General features: G+C 39.9%; 1 protein-coding gene across 5 annotated transcripts in view; it reads left to right on the plus strand.

The window, feature by feature from the left end:
- Positions 1-2054: 2054 nt before the first annotated feature.
- Positions 2055-27636, plus strand: part of guf1 (GTP binding elongation factor GUF1) — a 47339-nt gene continuing 21757 nt past the window's right edge. For 4 of the 5 annotated variants that reach the window (XR_011353609.1, XR_011353610.1, XM_069924746.1 and 1 more), the window contains exons 1-8: positions 2055-2255; positions 6650-6761; positions 7499-7647; positions 8759-8839; positions 9425-9500; positions 9651-9736; positions 13797-13861; positions 25969-26172. Coding sequence is in view for 3 of the 5 variants with exons in the window: in XM_069924746.1 (XP_069780847.1) it covers positions 2070-2255; positions 6650-6761; positions 7499-7647; positions 8759-8839; positions 9425-9500; positions 9651-9736; positions 13797-13861; positions 25969-26172 (959 nt within the window). In the remaining 2 variants the exon portion in view is untranslated. Of the gene's footprint in view, positions 2256-6649; positions 6762-7498; positions 7648-8758; positions 8840-9424; positions 9501-9650; positions 9737-13796; positions 13862-23460; positions 23549-25968; positions 26173-27636 lie in introns of those variants that run through there. The other variant, XM_069924747.1, reaches the window with a different exon arrangement.

The raw sequence follows: 27636 nt of genomic DNA on the forward strand, positions 1-27636 counted from the left end.
AGGGGGAAAGGGACCCACAGGGTGCCAGACCACAAGTGGGTAGTGCTGCTCTGCCTCTAGATCTGTGTTTGGGCCTCTCCAGAAGTAGGGGGAAGGGCAGGACCTCCCAGAACTGGTTGTTCCTGACTGTGAGTGGGAGGATGGGGGCCGTCAAACTGCATCTATGCCCCTTTTAGCTGGCACTGGAAATCCAGTCCAGAAATGATGGGGGTGCAGAGATGGAGCATCAGCAACAGTCTGAAATTTTTGTATTTTTTCTCTCCCCCCACGGTAAGGTTCATAGAGTACTTCCCGCGGATTTCTGTCAAGAGGGACTCGGAGGCGAGTGCTACCCAGCATATCGCAGGGGACACAGTCAGGGAGAAGCATTCCACAGTGCACGGGTATATGAAATTCCAGGTGCTCCCAGTGTCGATCAAGCAACCCATGGTGTGACTGTTTATCTCTACCTCCATCATGGACCATCCCAGCTGGTGTGGTTGACTTTGGTCCAAGATGATTGAGGCTAATATCAGTTCGCTGTCTGACCCACTGCTGCCTTATCAGAGTCAGTGGTTGCCAAGATGACTGCCAATGGATCGCATGGGGTGGGGCCAGGAAGTGAAACGGCAATGACATCCCACCTTGTCGTGATGCGGGCCTGGAAGTTCGTTCTCCACAAGTGGAAGTGACAACTGGAGCTGTTTGAGCCACGGTGGTGATGTGGGTTTCGGGCCGCACATGGCGCTACTTGCTTACATCACCATACCCTTGCAGAGTGCCATTTCCACCAGCAGTCTGAGCAGGTCGTGCTACGTGCAGGGCAGTAATTTCAGGGATGCTTGTTCTGTCCACAGTAGTTGCACCTCGCATGCTCGGCAGTTGCAGCAGCCATCAGGGGCAGGGCCCCCGAAATCCAAGATGGCACCACCCGTTCTGCATATTTGGGAGCTGTGTGGCCCACAGCGTAGGCCTCCACGTTCTTTTGGGGCATCTCCATGGCCCAAATTATCTGCACAACCTCCTGTAGGGACCGATCACCCTTCTCCAGGAGTCGTTCGTGGATTAGTTGGGAGCAGAATCCAGTGACCAGTCCATTGTGGATCAGCTCCTCTTGGTACACCGCTTCCATCATGTCCCAGCACCTGCAGTCTCATCCCAGCTCCCACATGGCCCGCACAATCTCATCAACTGACTCGCCTGGGCCTTGGCGTCGGGAGCCAAGCTGGAAGCGCGCATACGTTGGCGTACCTCGGCGCTCTGTACTGTTGCCGGAGTAGGCCCATCACCTCTTCATATCCCTGCTATCGCGGATCAGATGGAACACATGATGGCCTACTGCCGCGAATAGTAGGTCATACTCATCGCTGTCTGCTGTGATTTTGTGGCGTCTCATGTAGGCCTTCAAGCAGTGTAACCACATGTCAAATTTCACAGAGGCCTCTGGGTCTTTGGGGTCAATCTCCAGCTTCTCCAACCAAATTTCCTTGTCCATGGCACTTAAAGTTTTAGATCAATAAATTGTAGCGCGATCAATGACCACTCACAGACACAAAGTAAAGGCCAAAGGCTTTATTGATCTAAAGATTCAAGCATGTCTCAGCATACTGAAGGCTCAAGCGCAAGGCCAGGTATAGGGGGGAAGACTAGGGCTCTTGGCCTTTATTAGGGATCTTAGGGGGAGGGGCTACCAGTTCCGCAGGTGGACCAGCCTGCCCAGCTCAGAGGGGAACGTGCCCACAATACCATGTTCCACCACAGCCAATAGGCTTCCGACTTGATTTGATAGGTCAAGTAAAAGATTAAGTTATTTAGTACTGAGATAATAATTTTCTTCATTTATTAGATTAAAAATCACCAAAGAGGAACAGTATAGTGACTTGTCAGACAGCGAGGTTAATAAAGGCAAGCTCCAAACAAAGACCAGGAAGTGAACACTTGGATCCCGTTTAACCTTATTGACTGGTGACCAAAGGTCAATAATGTTATTGCTGGGAGTTTTATTCAGTGGAAAAGAATGGGTGTTTTAATTTATTCTTTCTTTCAAAATCTCAATGGAAACCTTTGCCATCCTCAGCACAGGCGTGCGCATGCGCACAAGAACCGACAGGGTCGCCATGTTGAGTCCTTTCAGCCGGTGGCCCGTCCCGGCTGTTGTTCGCCGCGTTCTCGACATCAGCTGGAAGCAGCGGCAGGGTGGGCTGAGAGCAACCACACGGGGCAGCGGAGGCGGCGGAGAACAGATTCCAACCACGAGAAGTCCACAGCGGGAAAAGGTGATGTCGGCAAGGCCTGCTCGATCAGGACAGCATCTCCCCCAGCTCACGGCTCAGACGTCACGGTGGCGTGAACTTTCACCGTGACGTCTACGGCGCGGGGCCTGGCGCTGGTGCGCGCGCACCCCGTCGGCGCCCCACACTCGCAAGAGTCACGGGGCCTGGGCTTCGTAACGCTCATGCGAGTGGCCCAGATCCCGGTTCTGCTTGTGCAAGAGGATTTGTTTTGCAGGTTTCTGCACCATTGCGCCTTTAAAGCAGCAGGTGGAAGAACTAATGCCGACTATTGCTTTTAAAGCACCTATACATGACTAAAGATAGTTTGGAGCTTGTTTTTGTCAATTGGATTGCAATGTAAACTTAAATGCAGACATTTTCTGTCGTGTTGATAAAGGCAATGTACACAGTGGCTGTTTTTCCAAGCCTTGCAACTCCATTCCATTTGTGGCTTCAATTCTGGAATAATAGAATTTAAGGGCCAAGTTACTGGTGGCCAAGTTACTGGTTACCAAGTTCAAGCTTACAATCATCAAACTATAGCAACAATCCAGCGAAACAGTGTTTCTCCAGATCACAGAGCACATAAACAATACATAATAAGTACATATCTGCATATTTAGTTGTATATTGATACAACTAAAACAGATTCCTTTAGTTTCATGAAATAAAAACAGTATAATGTTGGTCAAAATAGCTTTTTGTCTGCCATAAGGCAGGCAGATTTGCCATCAGCAGAAATTGCTGGGTGCCGCTTACAATTAGAGAAAAAGAAGTGAGTCACCAATTGTCTGGATTTCCTTCCAGCGCTTCTGCTGCCACACAAACTATCAGCAAACCAAGCTTTAGATTCGAACTTCCGACACAATTAGGAACCCTTCAGCACTCTCTCGAATCCTGATTCTGATGACCTAGTACCCCTTCAGCCAGTCTACAGCAGTCCACAGCTGTGGATTGTAAATCATTTGCAGACTCCAGCAGCTTGCAGTGGGTTTCTCGCCTTGATTTGCCAACAGCCTGCCGCTTGTCGGTTTCTTAGCTGCAGGGCCCCTCACTGGTCCATCACTGTGGTCACCATTGTGTGGATTGTGTCCTCTGCTTCTTCTCAAAATGGTGCAGGGGTGTCATGCATTCTAACATAGAGACACTAGCACACAGACGTAATGCTTCATTCATTCTTTATTACTAAACTAAAATGGTTCCCTTCATCACACAATATATACACATGATGACATCATACGCATGTAGGCAAATATTCCCAACATTCTTTCCCCCTCCACAAAATAAATGTTTTGTGAGAATAACATATAGGCAGCACTTATACTGACTATGATAACTATGTTGTACACATGGACTAATGGTGTGAATTACCACTGCACTACAACATAAATGTTAAGCAGCCAAGTCACTGTACATAGACCTTTAGGTGTTCTGGAGGACTTCTTGATCTTCTTGGTGAGGTAGAATCTGCCGGGAGACTTTGCGACTTTTCTGGACTCTGGCTCTTTGGTGGTAAGGACTGTGAACTTTTTCTTTGGTGAGCCCCATTCGGACATTGCATAGGGCTGCTCTGCTGAGCAGGGCTTCTTTGCTGAGCCGTCAGGGCATAATCTGAAAATATTTCTGGAACATTGTCGTTGACAGGAACCCACAATGGAAACTTGTCAGGATTGTGAGCAGTGGATGTGACCATTGGATCATCCACCACTCTTAGTTCCGACCAGTATGGAATAAGAACAAACCCTCAGTTTTTTTCAGAACCAGGCCTCTGATCCACAGGTTTCTATTGTCTCAGTAATCCCGTACCAGTACTCATTCTCCTATTTCCAGAGATCTGGTATGTTTACTCGGAGATGTGGCATGTTCCATGCGAATGCCGATGTTCTGGTGCACCATGGAAAGTTTTGTCCTGAAGTCACATCCAAACATCAATTCTGCATGTGTTCATTTGGTAGTAGAGTGCAGTTTTTAGAAAGTCTGTGAGTTTTTGTGATTCCGTGATATGTTTAGGGATTTCTTAGTTTTCATGGCCTTTTAAAAATTTTGTACAAAACGTTCCGCTTCCCCATTCATGCTTGGGTGGTTGGGTGCTGATAAGTTGTGCTGTATATTGTTATTGCATAGAAACACCTTAAAAGCATCAGATACAAACTGCAGCCCATTATCAGAGACTAGTTCTATACGTAATCCATATGATGTGAACATACTTCATAGTCTCTCAATCATTTGATTTGTTGTTGTTTTCATGTGTGACACCACTGGCCATTGAGAGTGAATCAACAACAATAAGGACATTTTCTCCCATAAAGGGACCAGCGAAATCTACGTGAATCCTGTGACATGATAGTGATGGCCATTTCCATGGATTAGCTGCTGCTTGTGGTGCTTTGGGTTGCATCTCCTGACAAGTGTAATATCTTCTTACTGTTTGATCAATATCGATGTCCATTAATAGTCACTAGTCATGCATACGTGCCATAGCTTTCATCCATACCATCTCTGGGTGGTTGTTGTGGAGCTCTGATAACATGGCAGCCTGCCATTTTGTAGGATTGATTGTCCTGGTCCCTCATAATAAACAGCCTTCTTCAATTGATAATTCATTACATCGTGTATAATAAGGTTTCAGTTTGGGAGAAATAGCTTCAGCCTCATGCCACCCATTTAATGTGAAATATCGGATAATTTGATAGTACAGCTTCTTTCTGGACTTCTTTACTGATGGTCTTTGCTGTAATTGGTAAGGAATAAAATTGTTCCTGATGAATAGCTGTAGCCTCAGCTGTTCATTTAATTATCTCATCTTTCTGTTCAATTTCAGGAGGAGGTAAGTAAAATAGAGCATTAGTATAGCCGTTTTGTGTTGCTGGTTTATGTTTCAAACTATAATTGTATGTGGCGAGCTGCATGAACCACCTTTGAATTTTTGTTGCAGCTAGCACTAGAATCCCTGTTTTGGGATCTAGTATCAAACTCGGTGGTTTGTTGTCTGTTACTAAGGTAAACTTCCTACCATATAAGTATTGCTGAAATTGTTTGACACCAAATATTTTGACAAGCCCTTCTTTTTCCAGTTGGGTGTAATTATGTTCACAAGATGTCAAAGACCAAGAGGCAAAATCCACCGGTTGTTCCCCTTTTTCTGGCATTCATTTGTTATTACTGAACTAAAATGGTTCTCCGCAGCACACAATATCTATCTATCTATCTATCTATATGTGATGATGTCATATACACACAGGCATATATTTCCAACAGGGGGTGTTCTTCCCCACTCTCTAATGAGTCTTCTCCTGTCTCGGAGTCTGCAATCCCTCATGGCAGGATTTTAAATAAAATCACAATCATCTCCTTTAACAGAATTTTTAAAGCCTGTACAGAGCCGACGACAGTCAGACTGGACAGTTGGACCACGCTGGGAAGTGATAAGTCTCCACTCTCTGCTCTCTGCGGGTCTGCATCAGCGATAGAGCCTTTACAGCAGCTCCAGCCGTGCCATCAAATATATATATAAATATTTTGGGATGATTTATTCGGTTACAGATGCTGTTCATCAATCTCACAGCATGTGAGAAGGAGCTATTTCCCAGCCTGGAAGTCCTGATTTTGATGCTTCTGTACCTTCTTCCCAATGGTACTGGGTCAGAGATGCTCCGTGCTGGATGGAAAAGGTCATTATAATTCTTTGAGCCCTATTTAAACAATGCTCCTGGTGAACGTCATCAATCGAGGAAAGGTAGATGCTAGAGATCTTAGCCATTTTGATGATCCTCTGTGGACTTTAGATCCGATGGTTTGCAGCTACCATAGCCACACAATTATGCAGCCAGACAAGAGAGGAAAGAAATCGCGGAGCCTTTATTTAACACTGAGAAGCTGGAGGGATCGTTATGGAGAGAAATGGATAGTCAAAGTTTCGGTTTGAGTGAATTTTTCTCTCAGTGGATTCTGCTTGCCCTGAAGAGTCCCCTCAGTTTCTCGCTGTTTGCTCAAAAATCCAACATCTTCAGTTGTGCTAATCTTCACTTTTATGATTGTAAACTAAAAAAATTTGGGTTTTTTTTGTAGCATGTATTTTAGTTTTGCTTCACATACATTTTGATGAATATGTTCTTAGAAAAGGCATTTCTAGATCCGGTTAATCATTCCTCTTGGTTCAGCAAGATAATAACCTGAAGTTGGGTTGTGATGTATTTAACCTGTCTACTTAACAGAAAAATGTTTCCATTGCAGCATTAATCTTGGTTGAAGTTAACTAATCTGAACACACAAAATATAAATCATGTTTATTTTATTAATAATGGAAAAAAGAAGTCAACTCGTTTGTAAGAGAGAGCAATTCTGTTGTTTCCATTCCCTTTCCTGCACATACTCATAATTGTCATGATCTTTTCCAGGAATATTATGATCTATCTAAATTTCCAGTGGAAAATATTAGAAATTTCAGCATCATTGCACACGTAGACCATGGGAAAAGTACACTCGCAGATAGACTCCTGGAAATAACAGGTAATTTACGCAAAAGTGAATGATTTGGAAATTCACTTCATAACCTTTTTTTGAAAGGACAATAGAATCATGATGTGCATTAGAATCATAGGTGTATGTGAAATAATTAATAATTGTTGATATTGAGAACCGACATGGTTGATAGAGCACCTGATCACCTGAGCTGCATTTACCACTTCAGTTTCTTGCGTTTGATAGCTTGGGACATTTTGATTGTTGGGACTTATCATTATTTTAGGGGATTGTTCCCTATTAAATCAGCAAAGCATGGCAGTTGTACCTTGCGCTTATTTAAAAGTGGAGGCATATTCTATGTAAAAGTAACACCCCTAAAGTCAGAGATATAAAGGAGCGATAAGTGATGAAAATAACAAATAGTAGGTGAGTTGGTTTAATATGATCAGAAATATATAGTAAGCAAACATCTTTAAAAGTAAAATTGGCAGAAATAACCATATAACCGTTTACAGCACGGAAACATAAACCTCTATATGAGGGCATTTTGAACAAGAGGTTTGTGGCTTGAACCTTCAGTAATCAATGCATTTTGGTGGATTCTTATATTTTGACTCATTGTTCACGGTGTCTGAAAATGTACATTATACTAATGTTTATTCATAATTGAAATTTTTTCTCTCAAGAACATGTCTACATAAAAAATAATTTCACCTCTGCATTTTCTGCAGTGCAGTATTTTGAAGTATGTCTGATTAGGATAAAAATATGTGTCTTTTCAGGGGCAATTATTAAAACTGAATATAACAAACAAGTACTAGATAAACTTCAAGTGGAACGTGAACGAGGTATTACAGTGAAGGCTCAGACAGCAACTCTCTTTTACAATCACGGAGGAAGGACCTACCTCTTAAATCTGATCGACACACCAGTAAGTCCTCTATAATATTATCAGCTCTTCATTTTGAGGCCATAGTATAACTATATGATCTCAGGTCCATCAATGATCATTTTTGTGGATGGGACTGTCCTGTAGCTTACAAGTGTCTAGAAATTTGCATGTAATTCCAATTTCCATTGCCCTATTATACGAGATAGACTTGGGATCTCAGATAACACTGGACAATGAAGAATTTGCTTCCTGAACACTTTTGGCTGTATTTTATGGATTTTGGCCTTAAAATGTTCCAATCACATACCATTTTTCAGTTATAACTTATTTTATGATTTCCTCTCATATTTTAAGTCGACTTCAAGCATAAAAAACCATGAAGTGCAACATATTGAAATTTCATTTTCTGCATTCGCACCTTGACTTTCCTACTGACCTTGGAGCAGTCCGTGACAAACATAGCGAAAGGTTTCACCAGGACATTGCGACCATGGAAAAGCGGTATCAGGGCAATTGGAATCCATTAATGCTGGCCAACACTGACACAAGAGGCATCAGATGCTGAGTACAAACGAAAATCAGCAGCAAAACGTTTTTAGGTCTGTTGAACTCATGCAATGTGTCAGCGTCATTATGTGATTCAACCTGCTAAAGTCAAGTCTGAAATGATCTTTGTGTTCAGCTTAAAGCTGTCGATCATAATCCCCATTTTTATTTTCAGGAAACAAACCTTTTGAGAAAAACAAATTGTTGTCCAGTGTAATTGGTTGCTTCAAATTATTTGAAATCTTTTCCATATTCCTGATTCAGAGAACCATAATTTGAGCCTTGGTGGATTCTTATGCTCGACATAAGAGACATATTGGGAATGTTCTGGTTAAACACAAAAATCTGAAGACGCTGGGATCAAATGCAATATAGAACGCAGCATCCCCAGGAAGTAAAGTGTGCACAACCTCCTTTCCAGCCCTTCTTCAGGAATAATCATTATTCTGAGTTGCCCCAGCACAATTGTATATTGGGTAAATTTTACCTTGGCTTGACTGTATGTATAAATATGGTTAATGTTACTATTTATTTATGAATACTGTATATTTTTAAAATTATCTATGCTCAAAGAAGATTTCCACCTCTGCAATTTTTTTTGCAGGGTCATGTGGATTTCAGCTATGAAGTTTCTCGATCATTGTCTGCTTGTCAGGGTGTACTGTTGATAGTGGATGCCAATGAGGTAAATTGATCAGTTGATCTTGAATATTTATCGTACTGTCATTGTACAGCATAGAAATCCTTGTACCAATATAAACTAAATTGCGAATTTCATTTTAACAAGCATTACAACACTTGTAATGGTAGAAATCTTCACTTTGGTGAGGTAATTTATTCTGTTTTTGAAGTAAAAACTTGTTTGTCACTTGTTTTGTTGGAACTTCCATGTTATGTTTGTAAAATGAATACGTTGTTATACAAACATTGGAAAGTAGGAGCAGGAAGATGCACTTGGCCCTTCATATCTATCCCACCATTTAATAGGATCATGCCTGATATGTCCCAAGCTTTATCTTCTTTCCTCTGCCAGATCCCCATGGTCCCCAATTTCTGTTCCATAAAAATGTACCTTCCTCCCAGTTGTGCATCTTCTACATCTTGGTTAGAAAACTCCAGAGGTTCATCACCTTATGTGAGAACAAGTTCCCATTCACATCAGTTTCAAATAACCACCCCTAAACTTGTAACTATGTCTCCCCATTTAAGTGGAAACTTCTCAATATCATCATCATCAGGATCTATTTTAATTGTACTTTTCCCCCCACAGGGTATTCAAGCACAGACTGTGGCAAACTTCTTCCTTGCTTTTGAATCCCAGCTGACGATAATTCCAGTGATAAACAAGGAAAGTTTATATTTTTCTCTTTTCTGTTTTAAATTGTCATATTTTCCATATTTATTTTCAAATGTAATAAACTTAGAGCCTTGTGCTTTTGATCTCAACGCAAGGCCAAATTAAACTCAAAGCTTAACATTCGTGTAATTATCTCTGTAGATTGATCTCAAGAATGCAGAACCTGACAGGGTCGAAAAACAGATTGAAAAGGTTTTTGATATTCCTAAAGAAGAATGTATCAGGGTATGAATCTTGTTCTTTTTGACTATTTGTTTAATGACCATTCACAGTGAGAAATCTCAAAGTTCACCGACATTAATCTCATAACACAAGGATTATTAATGTTATTCTGTGTCTGAGTATTTCAACATTTATTATTCCTATTTAGCAGAGATGAGGATGGGGAGCACAGAATCCTCCCATTGATCCATAGTTTTTATTTATAGACCAAGTATGTTTTCTTTGTATATTAATGTAGATGCATTAAAAATTATAGAACAGTAATGTTTATTTATTCTTGATATTACAAAAGTAAGCTTTTAATATGTGGTGATGTCAGTCATAGTGGCTGTTTAAAAACTAGTAATTTTCACAGACAAGATGTTATTTTGCTTGTCCCAAAATAGATTTCGTTTTGTGCGACCAATCCTGAAATTTAATTTGCCAGCAACAATAAATAATTATTGATATTGAAAGGCAACAGTTTTGCCCACATTGTAGGAGCTGAGCTTGAGGTCAGGACTTGTTTTGTTCTATGAATTATCCCTGATATGAACTAATAAAATTTTATTAGTATTAACAAAGGAACAGCAATGGTAAATTCAAAATAATAGTTTTTATTAAACTATTAATAACATAACTTTTCTTACCTATCTCTAAACTTAACTCTAACTTAATTCCCACCATGTGCAAATGTAAATATGTGTGTGTTTAAATTCAAAACATTACTGTTTAATCTTGAGTCTGAAAAGTCAATTTTAAACGTCATCATCAAACATCATTTGTTTTGCTTGAAGATTTTTAACTTGCAGTTCAGAAATAATCATGAAGCACTTTCAAACATTATGTCTTCAGATCTCTTTAAACTCCTGAGTCTTTTAATGAGTTGTCTTTGAGAGATATTTCTTCCTCCGAGTGATTTCACAAACTCCCTCTTATCTTGCCTAAGAGTTATGGAGTCTGTTTTCACTGATTTGTTTCTTAATCAAGAGTGAAGTGTTGGCGTGGTCATGCTAATGAGCTGTGCTGAAGTGAACTATCCTCAAAAAGTATTTAAAAAAAGGTTTTTAAGCTCAAAAACCAGAATTTTATTGTCAAAAATGGATAAAACAGGTGCTAAATGACTAAGGCAACCAAAAACAGAAACTGAAGAAATAACAGCTCAGCCAGCAACATCAAGTGGAAACCTGATGAGGAGTGACTCAGCAGGGGCCTTGGGACCAGCTGAAGCCAGCAGAGCTGGGGAATTGGCCCAAGATATAGCCTCCATCCTGAACATGATGGAAACTATGCAGTCATTATGAGTATGGAATCAGAGAAGGTAAAGGAAATTGAAGAAGTTGTGGAAGACTTAAGTGAACGAATGACTCATTCAGAGGCTGAGCTGGACAAAATAAAAGACAGGCTGAAGGCATTGGAAGAAAAAACAAAAATATAGGACACAGAAAAGAAAGGGCTGATAGACAGGATCAACCATATGGAACATTTCAGCAGATGTAACAATGTAAGAATCATTGGACTGGGAGAAGGAACAGAGGGAAAAGACATGGTGAGTTTCTTTGAAACAAGGATCCCACAAAATCTGGGACAAATAAGTTAAATGCAAAGCTTCAAATTGAAAGGGCTCATCAGACCATCGGACCCAGAAGAACCGGCAAACAGCGACCATGACTAGTCCTGGTAAGACTACCTTACTGAGAGAGAGATGGCCCATTAGTGGTGGACAATGCAAAGGTAATGTTTTTTTCCAGGACTTCAGTCCTGCCTTGGTCAAACAAAGAAAGGAATTTGATGGGATAAAGGGACAACTGTGATCCAAAAACTTTAAATATTCAATGATTTATCCAGCAATGCTGAGGGTGGACGTGTCAGAAGGCAATCGACAAATTTTAAGGAATAAAGAAGAAGAGGAAGAATTTTTAAGAAAGTTATGAAAAGATTAAACATTGGAAAAACTGACATGGGAATATGGGCTGGGAGGACTTAGACTTCCAGATTTCAAAAAATATTACCTAGCTACACAGGCTAGATTTCTCACTGCCTTCTTCACTTAAGATAACAGTCTTGGGTTCAAATGAGAATGTACTCAATGGAAGAGGGGGAAGCAAAGGACTTTATCTATAAATGATGTTTCAAATCACTAAAGAAATAGACGGATAACCCCATTCTAATGCATATAATTAGAAAGTGGCAAGAAATTAATGTATAGGAAAAAAAAATAGGAATATCAATAAATTAAGCACCATAGTGTAAAAATGTGTTATTGCCTATGAACATGGGCAAAAGAATATTAAATTCATGGTATGACAAAGGTATAAGATATATTAAGTATTGTTGTCATGTCCTTTGAACAATTAAAACACAAATATGGAGTGGCCAATGGGACCTTCTTCTGTTTTCTTCAGCTTAGATAGTTCTTGAGAGAAAGATGGGGGCCATCATTGACCCCACCTGAAATGAATGAAACTGAATGATTGGTTTGGATGGGGAATACACCTAAATTTGTTACAGAAATGTACTATGCTCTCCAGAGCGAAAGTGCAAAACTAGGCTTGCAGAGGTCAAGAGAAGGATGGGAGTCGGACTTGGGTGGGGTGATTTCAGAAAGAAGCTGGTCAGAATGGTGTAAAGACAGCATGACATCAATTATAAATGCCAGATTGACTGGTTCAATATAAGTTTTTTTACACCAATTATATCTTAACCCACAAAGGTTACACAGATCAAAAGCTCAAATTTCAGACATGTGTTTCAGTTGTGGGATTGAGACAGGAACTTTTTTTTACATGCCACGTGGTCATGCGTGTAAGTGAGGCCATTTTGACAAGAAACTGCGGAAAATGTAATCAGGATTACTGGAGTGGTCTTCACAGGGAAACCAGGAGCTCTATCTATTAGGTAATTTCATGGAAATAAGCAACAAATTGACAAATATCAAATCTTATTTATGTAAATAGCACTGGCGGTAGCAAAAAAATGTATCGCGATCACTTTGAAGTCCGACTCATAGCACAATAGACTGTGGAAATGAACAGCTGTATATCTATGGGGAAAAAAAACACATATAACTTAAAGAATAAATATGACACTTTAGTAAAGGTTTGACAGCCATAGCTGGAGCTCATAGGGGTCCAGATACAGTAATAAAAGGAACAAAAAAGAGTATAAAAGTAACTATTTTAAATACAAAAATGTAATTCCCCAACTGTACTCTGTTCTTAAAATATATGTTAGCTCTGATGATGAAGGGATCTGTATGTATGGGGAGAGGAGGGATGGACTGTTTTGTTTTTGTTTGTGAGAAAAAGTTTAATGCATATTTAAAATGTTACTAGGTATATTTTTGGAAAAAAAAATAGTAAAAAAAAGTGAAGTGGTCTTACTCACTTTACAGTCACTTGTTTTTGCATCCCCTTTTCCAGGAGTAACACCATTCTTTTCTGGTTACTGTATCTTCATTTGCGAAACTGTCCTCCTAATTCAAAGAGACAGTGAAGTGATTTTTCTTTATGGCCGCTGATTTTATGTATCTCCTATGATAAGGATAATACAGTACAGAACAGAATTTCCTTCTCTCTCCAGAGACTACTGTTTTATTCCTGTGTCTTGTACAGGAGGGCTATTTTCTTCCAAATGGTTTCAAAATCTCTCTTCATTTATGTACTCTGAAATCATGTGATATAACTTCAGTTTCATTTCTGTCCAAAACACAACTTGTCACTTCACATCCACAACCTTCTGACCTCACCTCTGTTTAAGTAGCTATATGACTCCGTAAAGTCTGCACAGGTCATTCCAATGGTACTTGAGTTTTGAAACAGCTGCCAGCAAAATGCTGAATGTAAACAGAAATGCTATTAAGAACCACGTATAGTACTTGACTTTTCAATTAAGAAACTTCTTCAGCTTTGTGGCTGTTTTTCCAGGTGTGTCGACTCCGAAAATGAACTCTCTTTCTTAGTGCAATGGTGTGTCTGGAAATGTCGTTTGACTTATGTGACCCTGTATTACAATGTGAAGCATAGAGTTCAGGAATTGTGAAAATGGTCTAGACTGTCTTTAAAGAATGTTGTAATTCTTACAGATTTCAGCCAAACTTGGAACAAATGTAGATCAAGTTTTGGAAGCAGTTGTTCAAAAGATTCCACCGTAAGTGTGACTCATTATTATTACTTTTCTGACTTTCATAGTTCACTTCCCTTATTGCTTAAGTTTAAATGGGGTCCTGAGGTGAGCAAGAGGATTGCTTCCAGAATGGCTACATTTGGATCATTAATCTGATAATTCCAGTGATAAACAAGGAAAGGGTATATTTATCTCTTTGTATTTGCTTCTTTTCAATTGTCATATTTTCCATTAATATTTTCAAATGTAGTAAACTTACAACCTTATGATTTTTATCTCAACACAAGGCCAAATTAAACTCAAGGCCACAATATTTTGCACGTTAAGTATATTGTTGAATTCTTTAAAATTATCTTGTTGATGCATTGTGATGGAATATTTGTCCTACATCTGGCTTTAGCCAAAATAATGGAATAGAACTCCATTCTAAATGGCGGTGATATCTCATTATTAATTGCCCAGTGGATAATGACTGGGAAATTCAAACTACAGTAGTTGTATAATAACATATTAGTGAAGGTAGAAACTCACGTGAATAGGGTGGTGAAGAAGGCTTTTAGTATGCTGGCCTTTATCAATCATTGCATGGAATATAGGAGTTGGGAGGTGATGTTGAGATTGTATAAGACGTTGGTGCGGCCTAATTTGGAGTTCTGTGTGCAGTTCTGGTCGCCTAATTATAGGAAGGATATAAACAGAGTGGAGAGAGTGCAGAGAAGGTTTACCAGAATGTTGCCTGGGTTTAAGCATCTGGAGTATGGGGATAGATTGGACAGATTGGGTCTTTATTCTTTGGAGCGTAGAAGGTTGAGAGGGGATTTGATAGAAGTATTTAAGATTATGAAAGGGATAGACAGAATGGATGTGGATAGACTATTTCCGTTAAGAGGAGGAAAGATTAAAACAAGAGGACATGAGTTAAGAATTAAGGGGCAGAGGTTTAGAGGTAACATGAGGGGGAACTTCTTTACTCAGAGAGTGGTAGCTGTGTGGAATGATCTTCCGGGAGAAATAGTGGCGGCGGAGTCAATTGTATTATTTAAGAAAAGGTTGGACAGATATATGGATGAGAAGAAGATGGAGGGTTATGGGCATTGTGCAGGGAGGTGGGACTAGAAAGGGGTGTTTGGTTCGGTGCGGACTAGAAGGGCCTAATGGCCTGTTTCCGTGCTGTAATTGTTATGTTATGTTATGTTATGTATTATATTGGTACTAAGTGGTGGGATGTCAAACATGGGGAGATTTTCCTCTTCAATTTGTTATTCAATGAAGTAAGAGAGAAATATAATGCAGATAGAACACAATAAAGTTATTATAACATTAGTACTAAATTGTTACAGTTCTACTCCACCTTTGCATCAATGCAGCACATACAGGTTTTAGAATCTAGTTGTCATTTGTATATTCCAAATATGATGCTACTTGCAAGCTCTTTAAGGCCTCAAGCCAAATTACAGTTCTTGAACTGAAACTTGGATTATGAATTGAAGGCTGGTGCTCCGGGGTTGGGGGAGTGGGGGTGGCAGATGGGTGTTTAAACTAGATTTGCAGGGGGATGGGAACCAGAATTCCAGAGCAGATAGAGGAGTAATGAGGAAAAAACTTGAAGATTGCATGTATCATCAGAAGTCAAAGGGTTGTATGTGGTGGAAAATTTCTCACGACATCTATTTCAATGCAATAAGTCTTGTAGGAAAGGCAGATGAGCTTATTGTGTGAACTGGTACATGGAATTATGACATTGTGGCCATTAGTGAAATTTATTGCAGGAGGGGCAGGACATTAAAGCTCAATGATCCAGGAGTCCATTGTTTCCACTGTGATAGAGCAGTTGGGGGGTGGGGTGGGATGAACTGGGGAGGAGTGGCATTGCTTGTCAGGGAAAATATAACTGTGCTCAGACAGGACAGTCCAGAGAGCTCGTCTACTGAGACTATATGGGCAGAGCTGAGGAACAGGAAATGTATGATCACACTCATAGGTTTGTATTATAGACCACTCAATAGTCAACAAGAATTGGAGGAGCTCATCAGTAGAGAGATAGCAGACTGCTTCAGGACACATAAAGTTGTAATAGTAGGAAATTTTAGCTTTGCACATATTGACTGGGACTCCCATACTGTAAAAGAGATGGATGGCTTGGAGTTTGCTAAATGTGCTCATTATAGAGAGGTACATACTAGAGTGTGACATATTGAATTTCCTATTAGGGAACAGACAGGACAGAGAAGTTTGTGAAGGGGAACATTTTGGGTCCAGTGATCATAATGCCATTGGGTTCAAGTTAATTATGGAGAAGGATAGCTCTGGGCCTCAGGTTGAGATTCTAATTTGGAGAAAGGCCAATTCTGATGAAATGAGAAAAGATCTAGAATGCGTGGTTTGGGATGTTATTTTTTTGGCAAGGATATGTGAGGTAAGTGGAAGGTGAAATTTTGAGAGAGTTTGTATGTTGCTGTCAGGATTAAAGACAAAGATAACAGGTATAGAGAGCCTTGGTTTTTGAGGGATATTGTGGATCTGGCTCAGAAGAAGAGAGGTGTGTAGCAGGTAAAGGCAACAAGGAGCAAATAGGGTACTTGAGGAGTATAAAAATGCAGGGGAAAAAGAGGGAAATCAGAAGGGCTAAAAGAAGACATGAGGTTGATTTGGCTGACAGGTGAAGGAAAATCCTAAGGGCGTCTTCAGGTACATTAAGAGTAAAAGGATAGAAGGGTTGATAATTGGTCCCCTTGAAGGTCAGAGTGGTTGGCCATGTACAGAGACAAGAGATAGAGGAGATTTAAATTTTTTTTTTGCATCAGAAGTCCCTTTTCCACTGGCATTCCAGTTAATTGGCCGTGCAGTATCCCAAGATAGAAAGTTGTTTGCACTATTTCCACTGGGCCACCTTTAACTTTGTGCTTTTCCACTGAACACAATTCATCCCCAGGAATTGGAGTGTTCTACCCTCAATTGGAAATAGGTGACTTGCTGCTGTCCTCTTTCCACTGGTTTAATCGGCACGCCGGATTCAGGTGACGCTGAGGATATGAATAGGGATAGAGCTTGTCAGTCCTTGGCGTGAAATGACATCATTTGACATTGATGTGCTGATTGTTTTTTCATTGGACCCTGTCTCAGTTCATTCCCCATTAATTCCTCGGACAAAGTGCCAGTTGAAAAAGGGCTAATACTTACTCAGGAAACTAGCATAGTCTAGGGACGTAAGGAAGTGAGCAGTGAGGTCAAGGAACCAATACAGATTAAAGAGGAGAAGGTGCTTGCTGTATTAAAGCAAAAAGGTGGCTAAATCCCCAGGACCAACAAGATGTTTTCTCTGAACTTGAGGGAGGCAAGTGTAGAAATTGCAGGGGCTCAGGCAGATGTATTTAAAATGTCCTGAGCCATGGGTGAGGGTAACATATTTTCCCATTGCTTAAAAATGGTCCCAGAAAAAAACCAGGAAATTTAGGTTGTCGAGCTTGACATCAATAGCGGATAAGATATTGGAAGGTGTCCTAAGAGAATGGATAGACAAGTATTTGGATAGCCAGGGAATGATTCCAGATAGTCATCATGGCTTTGTGCATGGTAGGTCATGTTTAACCAATCAGAGTTTTTCAAGGAGGTTACCAGGAAAGTTGATGAAACAAAGGCTCTGGATGTTGTCTCCATGGACTTGATAAGATCCTGCATGGGAGGTTAGTCTGGAAGGTTCAGACGCTCGGTATTCATGGTGAGGCAGTAAACTAGATTCAACATAGGCTATACAGGATAGGCCAGAGAGTGGTAGTTAATGATTGCTTCTCAGATTAGAGCCCTGTGACTAGTCGCGTGCCTCAGGGATCGGTGCCGGGACCATTGTTGTTTGTCATCTATATCAGTGATCTGGATGATAATGTGATAAATTGGATCAGCAAGTTTGCAGATTAAAGGTGTTGTGGACAGTGAAGAAGGTTTTCAAAGCTTGTAGAGGGATCTGGACCAACTGGAAAAATGGCAGATGGAATTTAATGCAGACAAGCGTGAGATGTTGCATTTTGGATGGACAAACCAAGAGGGGACATACACAGTAAATATTAGGGCACTGAGAAGTGTGGTAGAACAGAGGGATCCGAGAACAGAGATATATAATTCCCTTAAGTGGTGTCACAGATGGATAGGGTTGCAAAGAGAGCTTTTGGCATATTGGCCTTCATAAATCCAAGTATTGAGTACAGGAGTTGGGATATTGGGTGGCACAGTTGGTGTAGCTGTTAACGCAATGCCTTTACAGCGCCAGTGATCGGGACTAGGGTTCGAATTCTGTGCTGTGCAGAATTGGAGTTGGTATGTTCTCCCTGTGTTTGCATGTGTTTTCCCTGAGGCCTCCGGTTTCCTCCAACCATTCAAAACATACTGGGAGTGTAGGTTAATTGGGTGGCATGGACTTGTGGGTCGAAATGGCCTGTTAAAATTAGAATTTAAAAAGTTTGAAAAGTTAATTTAAAATTTAAATGTAAAGTTGTACAAAATTTGGAATATTATGTGGAGTTTTGGTCACCTAACTACTGGAAAGATATTAATAAGATAGAAAGAATGTAGAGAACTGAGTTACAGGGAAAGGTTAAACAGGTTAGGACTTTATTCCCTGTAGCATAGAAGAATGAGGGGAGATTGGTAGAGATATTTAAAATTATGAGGGGTATAGACTGAGTAAATGTAGGTAGGCTTTTTTCACTGAGGGTAGGTGAGATACAAACCAGAGGACATTGGTTAAGGATGAAAGGGAGAAAAGTTTCAGGGGAACATTAGGGGGAACTTCTTCACACAGAGAGTGGTGGGCGGGTAAAATGAACTGCCATCTGAAGTGGTGAATGTGGACTCAATTTTAACATTTAAGAAGAATTTGGGCTATGGACTGGGGGCAGTTCAGTGAGAATAGACAGAATAATAGTTTGGCACAGACTATAAGGGCCAAAGGGCCTGTTTCTGTGCTGTAATGTTTTGTGGTATTGTTAATCTATGCAGAGCATTTATTATAAAACAGTCCTAACACATCATAGAGAATAAAGATGGATTATTCCCCTAAATTAAATGTTAAACAGAACAGTGATTGGCGGGAGTGATAAGGGGCAGTGACAAATAATAGAAGAGAAGCTCAAGCGGAGCAGTTAGTGTTGAGTGTCTCAGTGGAACTTTGAAGCTTTAACTCATGTGGCTTTGGTGTGCATGGGCTGAGGACGAGCTTGTTTCCAGTAAAGTAAGGCCAAGTAAGGTATTTAAATATTATCAAGAATGGGTAAAGGAAATGGAAGTTAGGGCAGCTTCAAACGTAGGATGTGGGAAATCTGGAACAGCATAAATGTCCCTGATGACAACACCAGTAAGAGGTGCGTCCAGCTTCAGCTCCTTGGAGATTGAATTAAAGAACTGGAGCTGGATGAAATCCGTATAATTTGGGATGCCGAGGCGGTAATAGACAGAAGCTTCAAGGAGACCCAAAAGTCAGGAAGCAGGTAGCTGGGTGATTGTTAGTGATTGTTAGAAGAGGAAAGGAGAATCGGTATACAGCTCAGAGCCCATTGTAGCTCTCCCCCTCAACAATAAGTATATCATTTTCGATGCTTTTTGGGGGATGATCTACCAGGGACAAGTCATGATCCTCACGTCTCTGGCACAGAATCTGCCCCTTTGGCTCAGAAGGGAAGAGGGTTCTGGTGATTGGATATTCATTAGTTAGGCGAACAGATAGGAGATTCTGTGAATGAGATTGAAGCTACTTTGCCTCCCATGTGCCAGGGTCAGGGATGTCTCTGATCAAGTCCCCAACATTCTCAGGCTGAAGGGTGAGCAGCCAGATGTCGTAGTCCATGCGGGGACCTATGACATAGATAAGACTAGGGATGAGATACTGTGGAGGGAATATAGTGAGTTTGGAAAGAAGTTGAAAAGCAGGACCTTAAGCGTGGTAATCTCAGAATCACTGTCTGTGCCATGCACCGGTAAAGGTAGGAATCGGAAGATGTGGCAGATGTGTTGTGGTTGCAATCCTACCTGCACCTGGCACCGCGAGTGTTCATTTGGAATGACAAGCATGGGAGATGGTGCGCATACTCAAGCTGATCACTGTTGGTAGAGCTTGCGAGGAGGAGAAGAAGAGACCGTTAAAACTGGAAAGAGTGAAATAAATGGAGGCAGACGTTCATTTTGTGGAGCAGGGGGCACAGATTCAGAGTTGTAGGTCATTGGGATTTCTTTGGGGAAGGTCTGATCTGTACAAAAAGGACAGGCTGTACCTAAACTGGAGAGCGACCAATATCATGGGAGGCAGGTTTGCTAGAGTTGTTGGTGAAGGTTTGACAGGGGAATAGGAACCAGAATGAGAGTGCAGAAAATAGGGCAGGAGGTCAAGAGCATAATGCTTATGTGCCCTGAGTTTGTGAGGAGGGACAAAACATAAATGTAGTCATTTGGAGAGTTTGAAATGTGTCTATTTCAATGCCAGGGGTATTAGGAATAAAGGAGATGGACGTAGATAGGTTTTAGTGTAGAATTGTCGGCCTTGACTCCATTGTATAATAATCAACTTATTTCTTTCTCAATACATAATTGAAGTTTATTACATTGGAGATTTAAAGGTCTGGAAAATTTGGGAGATTGTTTTAAAGAAGGTAAATTTTTATCTTTTGATCAGATGAGGGACAATTATGGTATTGATAAGAATTCTTTGTTTCTTTATTATCAAATTCGATCTTTGGTAAAGCATGTGTTTGGTAGAGATATGATTTTACCTGAAATGACTAAATTTGAGACTTTTCTTATGAAGGTACCAGAGAAGGGTTATATTTCAGTTATGTATTAAATATTACAGGATATAAATTTCAACTTGCTTTTGTATATTTAGTATTATCTGTAGTGAAAAAATGTATTGCTAATACGTAGAAAGATACGAATATGATTGATATTAATAGATGGCATAATGAGAGGAAATATTGTTTAATAATGGAAGAAATCACATATGTTTTGCGTGATAACTATAGTTTTTTTATGAATAAGTGGTTTTTATATTCAGAATATTTACCTTTTGATTTACATTGATTAGATCTTAATATGTATGCTTAATTTTTCTTTTTTTTTCTTTTTATGGGTCTCCTTAAGAGAATTGGCTGAATGGGGGGTGGGGGGGGGTTCTCCTTTTTTTCTTCTCTTTTTCTTTTTTTTTCTTTCTTTTTTCTTTTATATATATAAAACATATCGTTCATGTTTAGTTTATTGTTATGTATGTTACTTATTACCTGTATTTTAAATACAGTTTAAAAATGATGAAATAAGCTATAAACCCAAACAAAAGTGGGAAAAAATGAAATATGGGAAAAGTTATGCTCTGGAACTATGAAGAATATAATAAACACAAGGTTACGCATGATACAGTATAATTGGTTATATAGGTTATATATCATGCCCCAAAAGTTAAAAAAAATGGGATCCAACATTATCAGATAGATGTTTTCACTGTAAGAAGGAAACGGGAACAACAGTACATGCAATGTGGGCATGTGAGGAAGTGAAAAAGTTTTGGGAAGATCTAAATCAGGTATTAAATAAAATCATAAAAAGCAACATACCACAAAATCCAGAGATCTTTCTTCTAAGTAATATAAGAAGTAAAGAATTAGGCCTCAAACTGGATGAAGCGCAAAAAAGATTTATTATGATAGCTTAGCTGTAGCAAAAAGATGTATAATGTCAACTTGGAAATCAGAAGAGAGCCTGAGAATACAGCAATGGTACATGGAAACAAATAAATGTATTCCATTGGAAAAAAAGCATATAATTTAAAAAATAAAGTCACATTATTTGAACAAATTTGGGAACCGTACATGGAACATAACAGAGAGGGCTTGCTTCGGACCTCCACCCTCTAAAATGATAAGAAGACAAAATGACTTGATCCAGTGTGTAAAAGTAGATGACACAATGTTATTGTTTATTTTCATTGTGTGATTAAATTGTTTAATGGTTTTATTGTATTGTATATGTTGAACGTTTAATGGGTTGGGACGGGGGTGGGAAGGGGGGAGGGAAGTTAGGGGGGAAAAAGGGGAGAAAATTTCACTGCGTATATTTAAGAGGGAAATGTTTTTATGTATTTTGATTGATATGGTTCACAGTGTGAAAAATGAAAAAAAAATTTAAGAAAAGACAAGAGTAACTTGGAAACTGATGTTCACGGGAGAAAGCACAGAACTAATGTGGAGGATTTTTAGGGACCACTTGTGTTGGGTTCAGGATAGGTTTGTCCCACTGGAGTGGTAGGAAAAGGCAACCATAGTTGACAAAACAACTTGTTAAGAAGAAGAAGAAGAAGGAAGTATACATTAGATTTGGGAACCAGCAAATGTGAAGGGCTCATGAGAATGATATGGTAGCCAGGAAGGAACTTACTAAAAGACCAAGAAGAGCTTAAAGGGACAATTAGAAGGCTTTGGCATGTAGGATTAAGGAGAACCCAAGGCATTCTATGCATATGTGAAGAACAAAAGGATGATAATGAAGGTGGGGACTCTTAAGGATAAAGGAGTCAATATCTGCCTGGAGGTTGGGGAGGTTCTAAATGAATACTTTGCTTCAGAATTCACAAGAGAAAAGGATCATGATCGGGGTGAGATTGGAATAAATTGGCTTGTGTTCTGGAAGAGATGGATCTTCTTAAAAATTATAAGATTGATAAGTCCCCTTGGATCGGACGCAATATATCCCAGGTTGCTTTGGGAAGGGAGAGAAGAGATAGCTGGGGCATTGGTTATGATCTTTAAGTCCTCTTTGGCTACAGGAGAGGTGCTGGAAGATTGGAGAATGGCAAATGTGGTTCCCTTGTTTAAAAAAAGGTAATAGACTGGTGAGTCTTTCGTCAGTGGTGTGAAAACTATTGGAGAGGATTCTTCAGCGCGGGATTTGAACTCCCGTCCAGTCCTGATCACGGCATGTAAAAGCGTGGCGCTAACCTTTTCAACTTCATTTCAAAGAGATTTACAGAAATAGGCAATAACTGAAATTCCTTCAACTTCATGCACTACAGAACCTGATCAGTAAGATAATTTAATTTGCAGAAATACAGTCTTTAATTCGTGAGTGTTTCTTTTATCTTATTCTTGAAATAGAAAAGGAACTACATTTTAGAGCATTGTAAATTCAATCAAATTTTTCAGCAAAGTTTGAACTTTATTAATCAATATGACTACCAATACTATCAGAATTTGTTGTTTCAGTTTGCTTTTTTAAGTCTGGCAGTAACCTTTACTATCTACATTTGCATAAACTTCTGACAGTAGCTCCCTGCTCCTCCAGAAGGTGCTCTGAAATGTCTACAGATCTTGTGAACTTATCTGCTTGTGCACTATTCTTGCATAAAGCAGCCTTTACTATCAGGAACAATATATTTGACTTTTAAAAAAAAAACATTACTTGAACTATTAAAAACAAATTATGGATGTTTAATTAAAAAATAACATTATTATGAAATTTTTGGATCTCTAGTAACTCCAAGCTGAAATAAAAACAAATTCTCTGCTCTTTGCAGCTGGTTATCAATGAGAATTATTTAACTCAGTTGGCTGATTAGTATGTCTCTCTTTTTGCTGGATATCACCAGTTATTTGTAGAAAGCTATGAATTGAAATGACATTGGAAGGAAGACCAAAGCATCGAGGGCTTGTTAATTTTTTAAAAAACATATCTTTGCACAAGGTTAGTGGCGTGTGCCATTTTTTTTGCTGTATATTTTTGCAAAATATACATCACAGGTACCAAGATTTAAGTGTTTTAAAAAGAATAGGATTGGAGGTTGAAAAGATTGGGGGGGGGGTGGGTTGGGTGCTGGGAGTCGGTGTGGATGGAAGCCAGAAATAGGGAGGGAGCTATCACTGTGCTTGGGAGTAGTCTATAGGCCCCCAAATAACCCGAGGGACACCAAGGAGCAGATAAGCAGACATATTTTGGAATGATGCGGGAAATACAAGGTTGTAGTTATGAGTGATTTCAACTTCCACAATATTGACTGGTACCTCCTGACTGCAGGAGAGATGGATGGGTCTGAATTTGTCAGGTGTGTTCAAGAAGGATTCCTGACACAGTATGTGTACCAGCTGACTAGAGGAGAGGCCAAACTGGATTGGTTCTAGGGAATGAACCTGATCAGGTGGTGGATTTTCCAGTGGGTAGCATTTTGGTGAGTGACCAGAACTCCCTGAGCTTCAACATAATTATGGAAAAGGATAAAAACAGTCAAACTGGGAAAGTTCTGAACAAGGGAAGGGCTAATTATGAAGGGACGAGGCAGGAACTAGTGAGAATAAATTAGAAACAGATGTTCAAGGGTGAACTAATGTGGAGGAAGTTTAGTGCAGGGTTCAAGAATGGGACAAGAAAAAGATGGTAGGAAAAGGGAACCGTGGCTGATGAAACAGGTCAGGTAACTAGACAAGAGGAAGAAGGAAGCATATATTAGATGTAGGAAGCCAGAAACTGGAAGGGTTCATGAGAAGTATATGGTAGCCAGGAAGGAGCTTAAGAAAAGACTTGGGAGAGCTCGAAGAGGGCATGGAAGGCCTTGGCATGTAGGATTAAGGAGAGCCCTGAGGCATTCTATGCATATGTGAAGCACAGAAGGATGATGAGAATGGAAGTGGGGCCACAAAAGGATAAAGGAGGCAACGTGCCTGGAGCCAGAAGAGGTTAGGGAGGTCCTAAATGAATACTCTGTGTCAGTATTCACAGGAGAAAAGAACCTAGATCATGGTGAGGTTGAAATTGAACAGGCCTGTGTGCTGGACAATGTGGAGATTAAGGAAGTGGAAGTGTTGGATCTTCTTAGAAACATCAAGATTGATGTTCGCAGGGCTGGATGCATAAGGATTTAGAGAAGTACATTACTCAAGGATAGTCAACATGGCTTTGTGAAGGGAAGGTCGTGCCTCACGAGTCTAATGAAGTTATTTGATGGGATAGCAAACGAAATTGATGAGGGTTGGGCGGTAGATGTGACCTGTATGGATTTTAGTAAAGCATTTGACAATGTCCCCCACGAGAGACTCAACCAGAAAGTCATGAGGCAAGGGATCAGTGGAACCTTGGCTGTGTGAATTTAAAAAATTGCTTGCAGGAAGAAGGCAGAGAGTAGTAGTAGAAGGAAAGTATTCCGCCTGGAGGTCAGTGACTAGTGGAGTGCCACAAGGATCTTTTCTGGTACACCTGCTCTTTGTGATTTTTATAAATGACCTGAATACAGGTTTAATAGTTGGTTTCTTAAGAGTATGGATGAACAGAGGGACCTTGGGGTTCAAATCAATACACCCCCTCCCTCCGAGTTCGCTGCACAGGTTGAAAGGATAGTTAGGAAGGCCAGTGAAATGCTGGGCTTCATTAATAGGAGTATTGAATTCAGAAGCAGAGAGGTCATGTTGCAACTCAACAAATCTCTGGTATGACCACACTGACTTGTGTTCAGTTCTGGTCACCTCATTAAAAGAAGGATGTGGAAGCTATGGATAGGGTGCAGTCGAGATTTACCAGGATGTTGCCTGGATTGGGAAATAAGTCTTTTGGGGCAAGGTTAGCAGAGCAGGGACTTTTCACTTTGGACTGTAGAAGGATGAGAGGAGACTTGATAGAGATCAACAAGATTATGAGAGGCACCTGTTCCCCAGGGTAGGATCAGCAAACGTCAGAGGACATATGTACAAAGTTAAGGGAGGGATGTTTAGGGGAGACATCTGGGGTATGTTTTTTTACTCAAGAGTTGTGCCTGGAATGTCAATGATGGTGGAGGCCGAAACATTGAGAGGCATTTAAGAGACTCTTAGACAGACACAAGGATGAATTAAAAATAGAGGGTTTTGGGGGAGGGAGGGTTTAGTACTTTTTTTTAAAGGAATATATGGGTTGGCACAACATCGAGGCCCAAGGGCCTATACTGTGTTGTATTGTTCTATATGTATCAGGTGATGTGGTGTGTAGTGTGGTTTAACCATGACCAAGAAAATTTTTTTCAGGAGCTTTGAGATAATGCTATTATGTGTTTCTGTGATTGTTAAATGTTGGTTTTTTAAACTATTTTCTGTTTTAAAATTGGTTGAATAAAATAATTAACATTTTTTTATTCGTTTCAGGCCATCTGCAAACCTTTCGGATCCAATGAGAGCACTGGTATTCGACTCCACCTATGATCATTACAGAGGAGTCATAGCCAGCCTTGCACTCTTTGATGGAAGGGTGCAAAAGGGCGACAAAATCATTTCATCTTACACCAAGAAAGTATATGAAGTTAATGAAGTTGGTATCCTAAGGCCTGATCAGTACCCAGTAGAAAAGCTGTAAGGATTTTTTTGTATCTCATGTTCATAAATATAGTATTATATTTCTATTAAAAAAAAGACTTGCTTTATGTAATGCCTGTCAACTTTGAGATCCATACAATACACTTTCTCGAATGAAATACTTCTGCAGTGTTCTCCCTGTTGTAGGAATTGCATTTCAACCATTAGATATTTCTACTGGTGAAATTAATAGGGGTATTAATATTGACCAGGACATGGAGTGTAACTACTGGTACTTCACTTTTTTTTAAATGCTGCGACTAGATCATATTTACCTGAGAACTGATGGACTCTTAATTTAAAGTAACATCTGAAAGCTGAATAGGCTCTCCTGAATATCTATACTGGAATGTCATTTTTGATAAACTTTGCAACTCAGTTGCCAGAATGCTACCTCTAGCCTGAAACTTTGGTTATGTATCTTTATCGTTGCTCTATAAATTACACCGTTTAATCTGCTGACTTTCTTCAGCATTGTGCTTTTACTTAAATCACAGTGTCTACTGTTATGGGCCCAGAGAACCCCAAAACCCAGCATCAATAGAAATTCATTGACAAATGGTTACTTAAACAAAAGTTGTTTTTAATTATCTTTAAACATGAAAACAGGATCAAACTTTAACTTATTACTATTTAACTTAACAACCTAATTTAACCCCCTTCTAATTATAAGCGCACATGTATGTAATGTGTGTATAAGTTCAGAAAAGTTCTTTGACTCACAGTCCAATCTCACTTCTCACTCCTCCACATTCACTGGTTGCAGGCAATTCTTATACTGTGCACAGAATTTAACATTTATGAAGTTCACCAGGCTTTGGTGCTTGAAAGGTAAATGGTTACCACTCAGGAAGGTTCTTGTTGGTTTTCAGACAGCTTCGTTGCTCGTTGGACACCCACAACTGATTCCTTCAGATCAGTCACTTCAGCGTCTTGCCGAAGGAACTTGCCCCATCAGGGTTTTCCAGCCGATAACCTCTTTCTTTCAGGACACCACAGAGTTCCTTTTTATTTCCCTTATTTCAAGTGAAACATTATACAGCCAGCAGTCTCCTCTTGTATGGACCACCAGGGCTTTGACTCACAACCCGTCTTCAAAATGGGTTTTTTTCACAAGCTTGCCAGTTTGTCATATTCCAGTTCCAGTTGCTGCTGCTAACTGTAGAACTGAATTCTCTCTCTCTCTCTCTCTCTCTCTCTCTCTCCTTCTCAGAGAAAAGCACTTGACCCTCTTAGAACAGCCAACTGCACTCAGACAGACTGCGGCTCTGGTCCTAATCTTCCAAGTTCGTTCATCTGTTGTTTTCCAAAACAATAATCCATTACTCCACAGCATGTCCAATTAACACATACTTATGAAGCCCTTATAGGCATTCTTCAAAGTTTTTCAAAGACACTCAGAGCCTGGTCTGTTGACTTGAGCAGAGCTCTGGCATTTTAAATGAGATCTGTTTTGAAGTA

Source organism: Narcine bancroftii, chromosome 3, assembly GCF_036971445.1.
Source record: "Narcine bancroftii isolate sNarBan1 chromosome 3, sNarBan1.hap1, whole genome shotgun sequence".
NCBI classification, from domain to species: Eukaryota; Metazoa; Chordata; class Chondrichthyes; order Torpediniformes; family Narcinidae; genus Narcine; species Narcine bancroftii.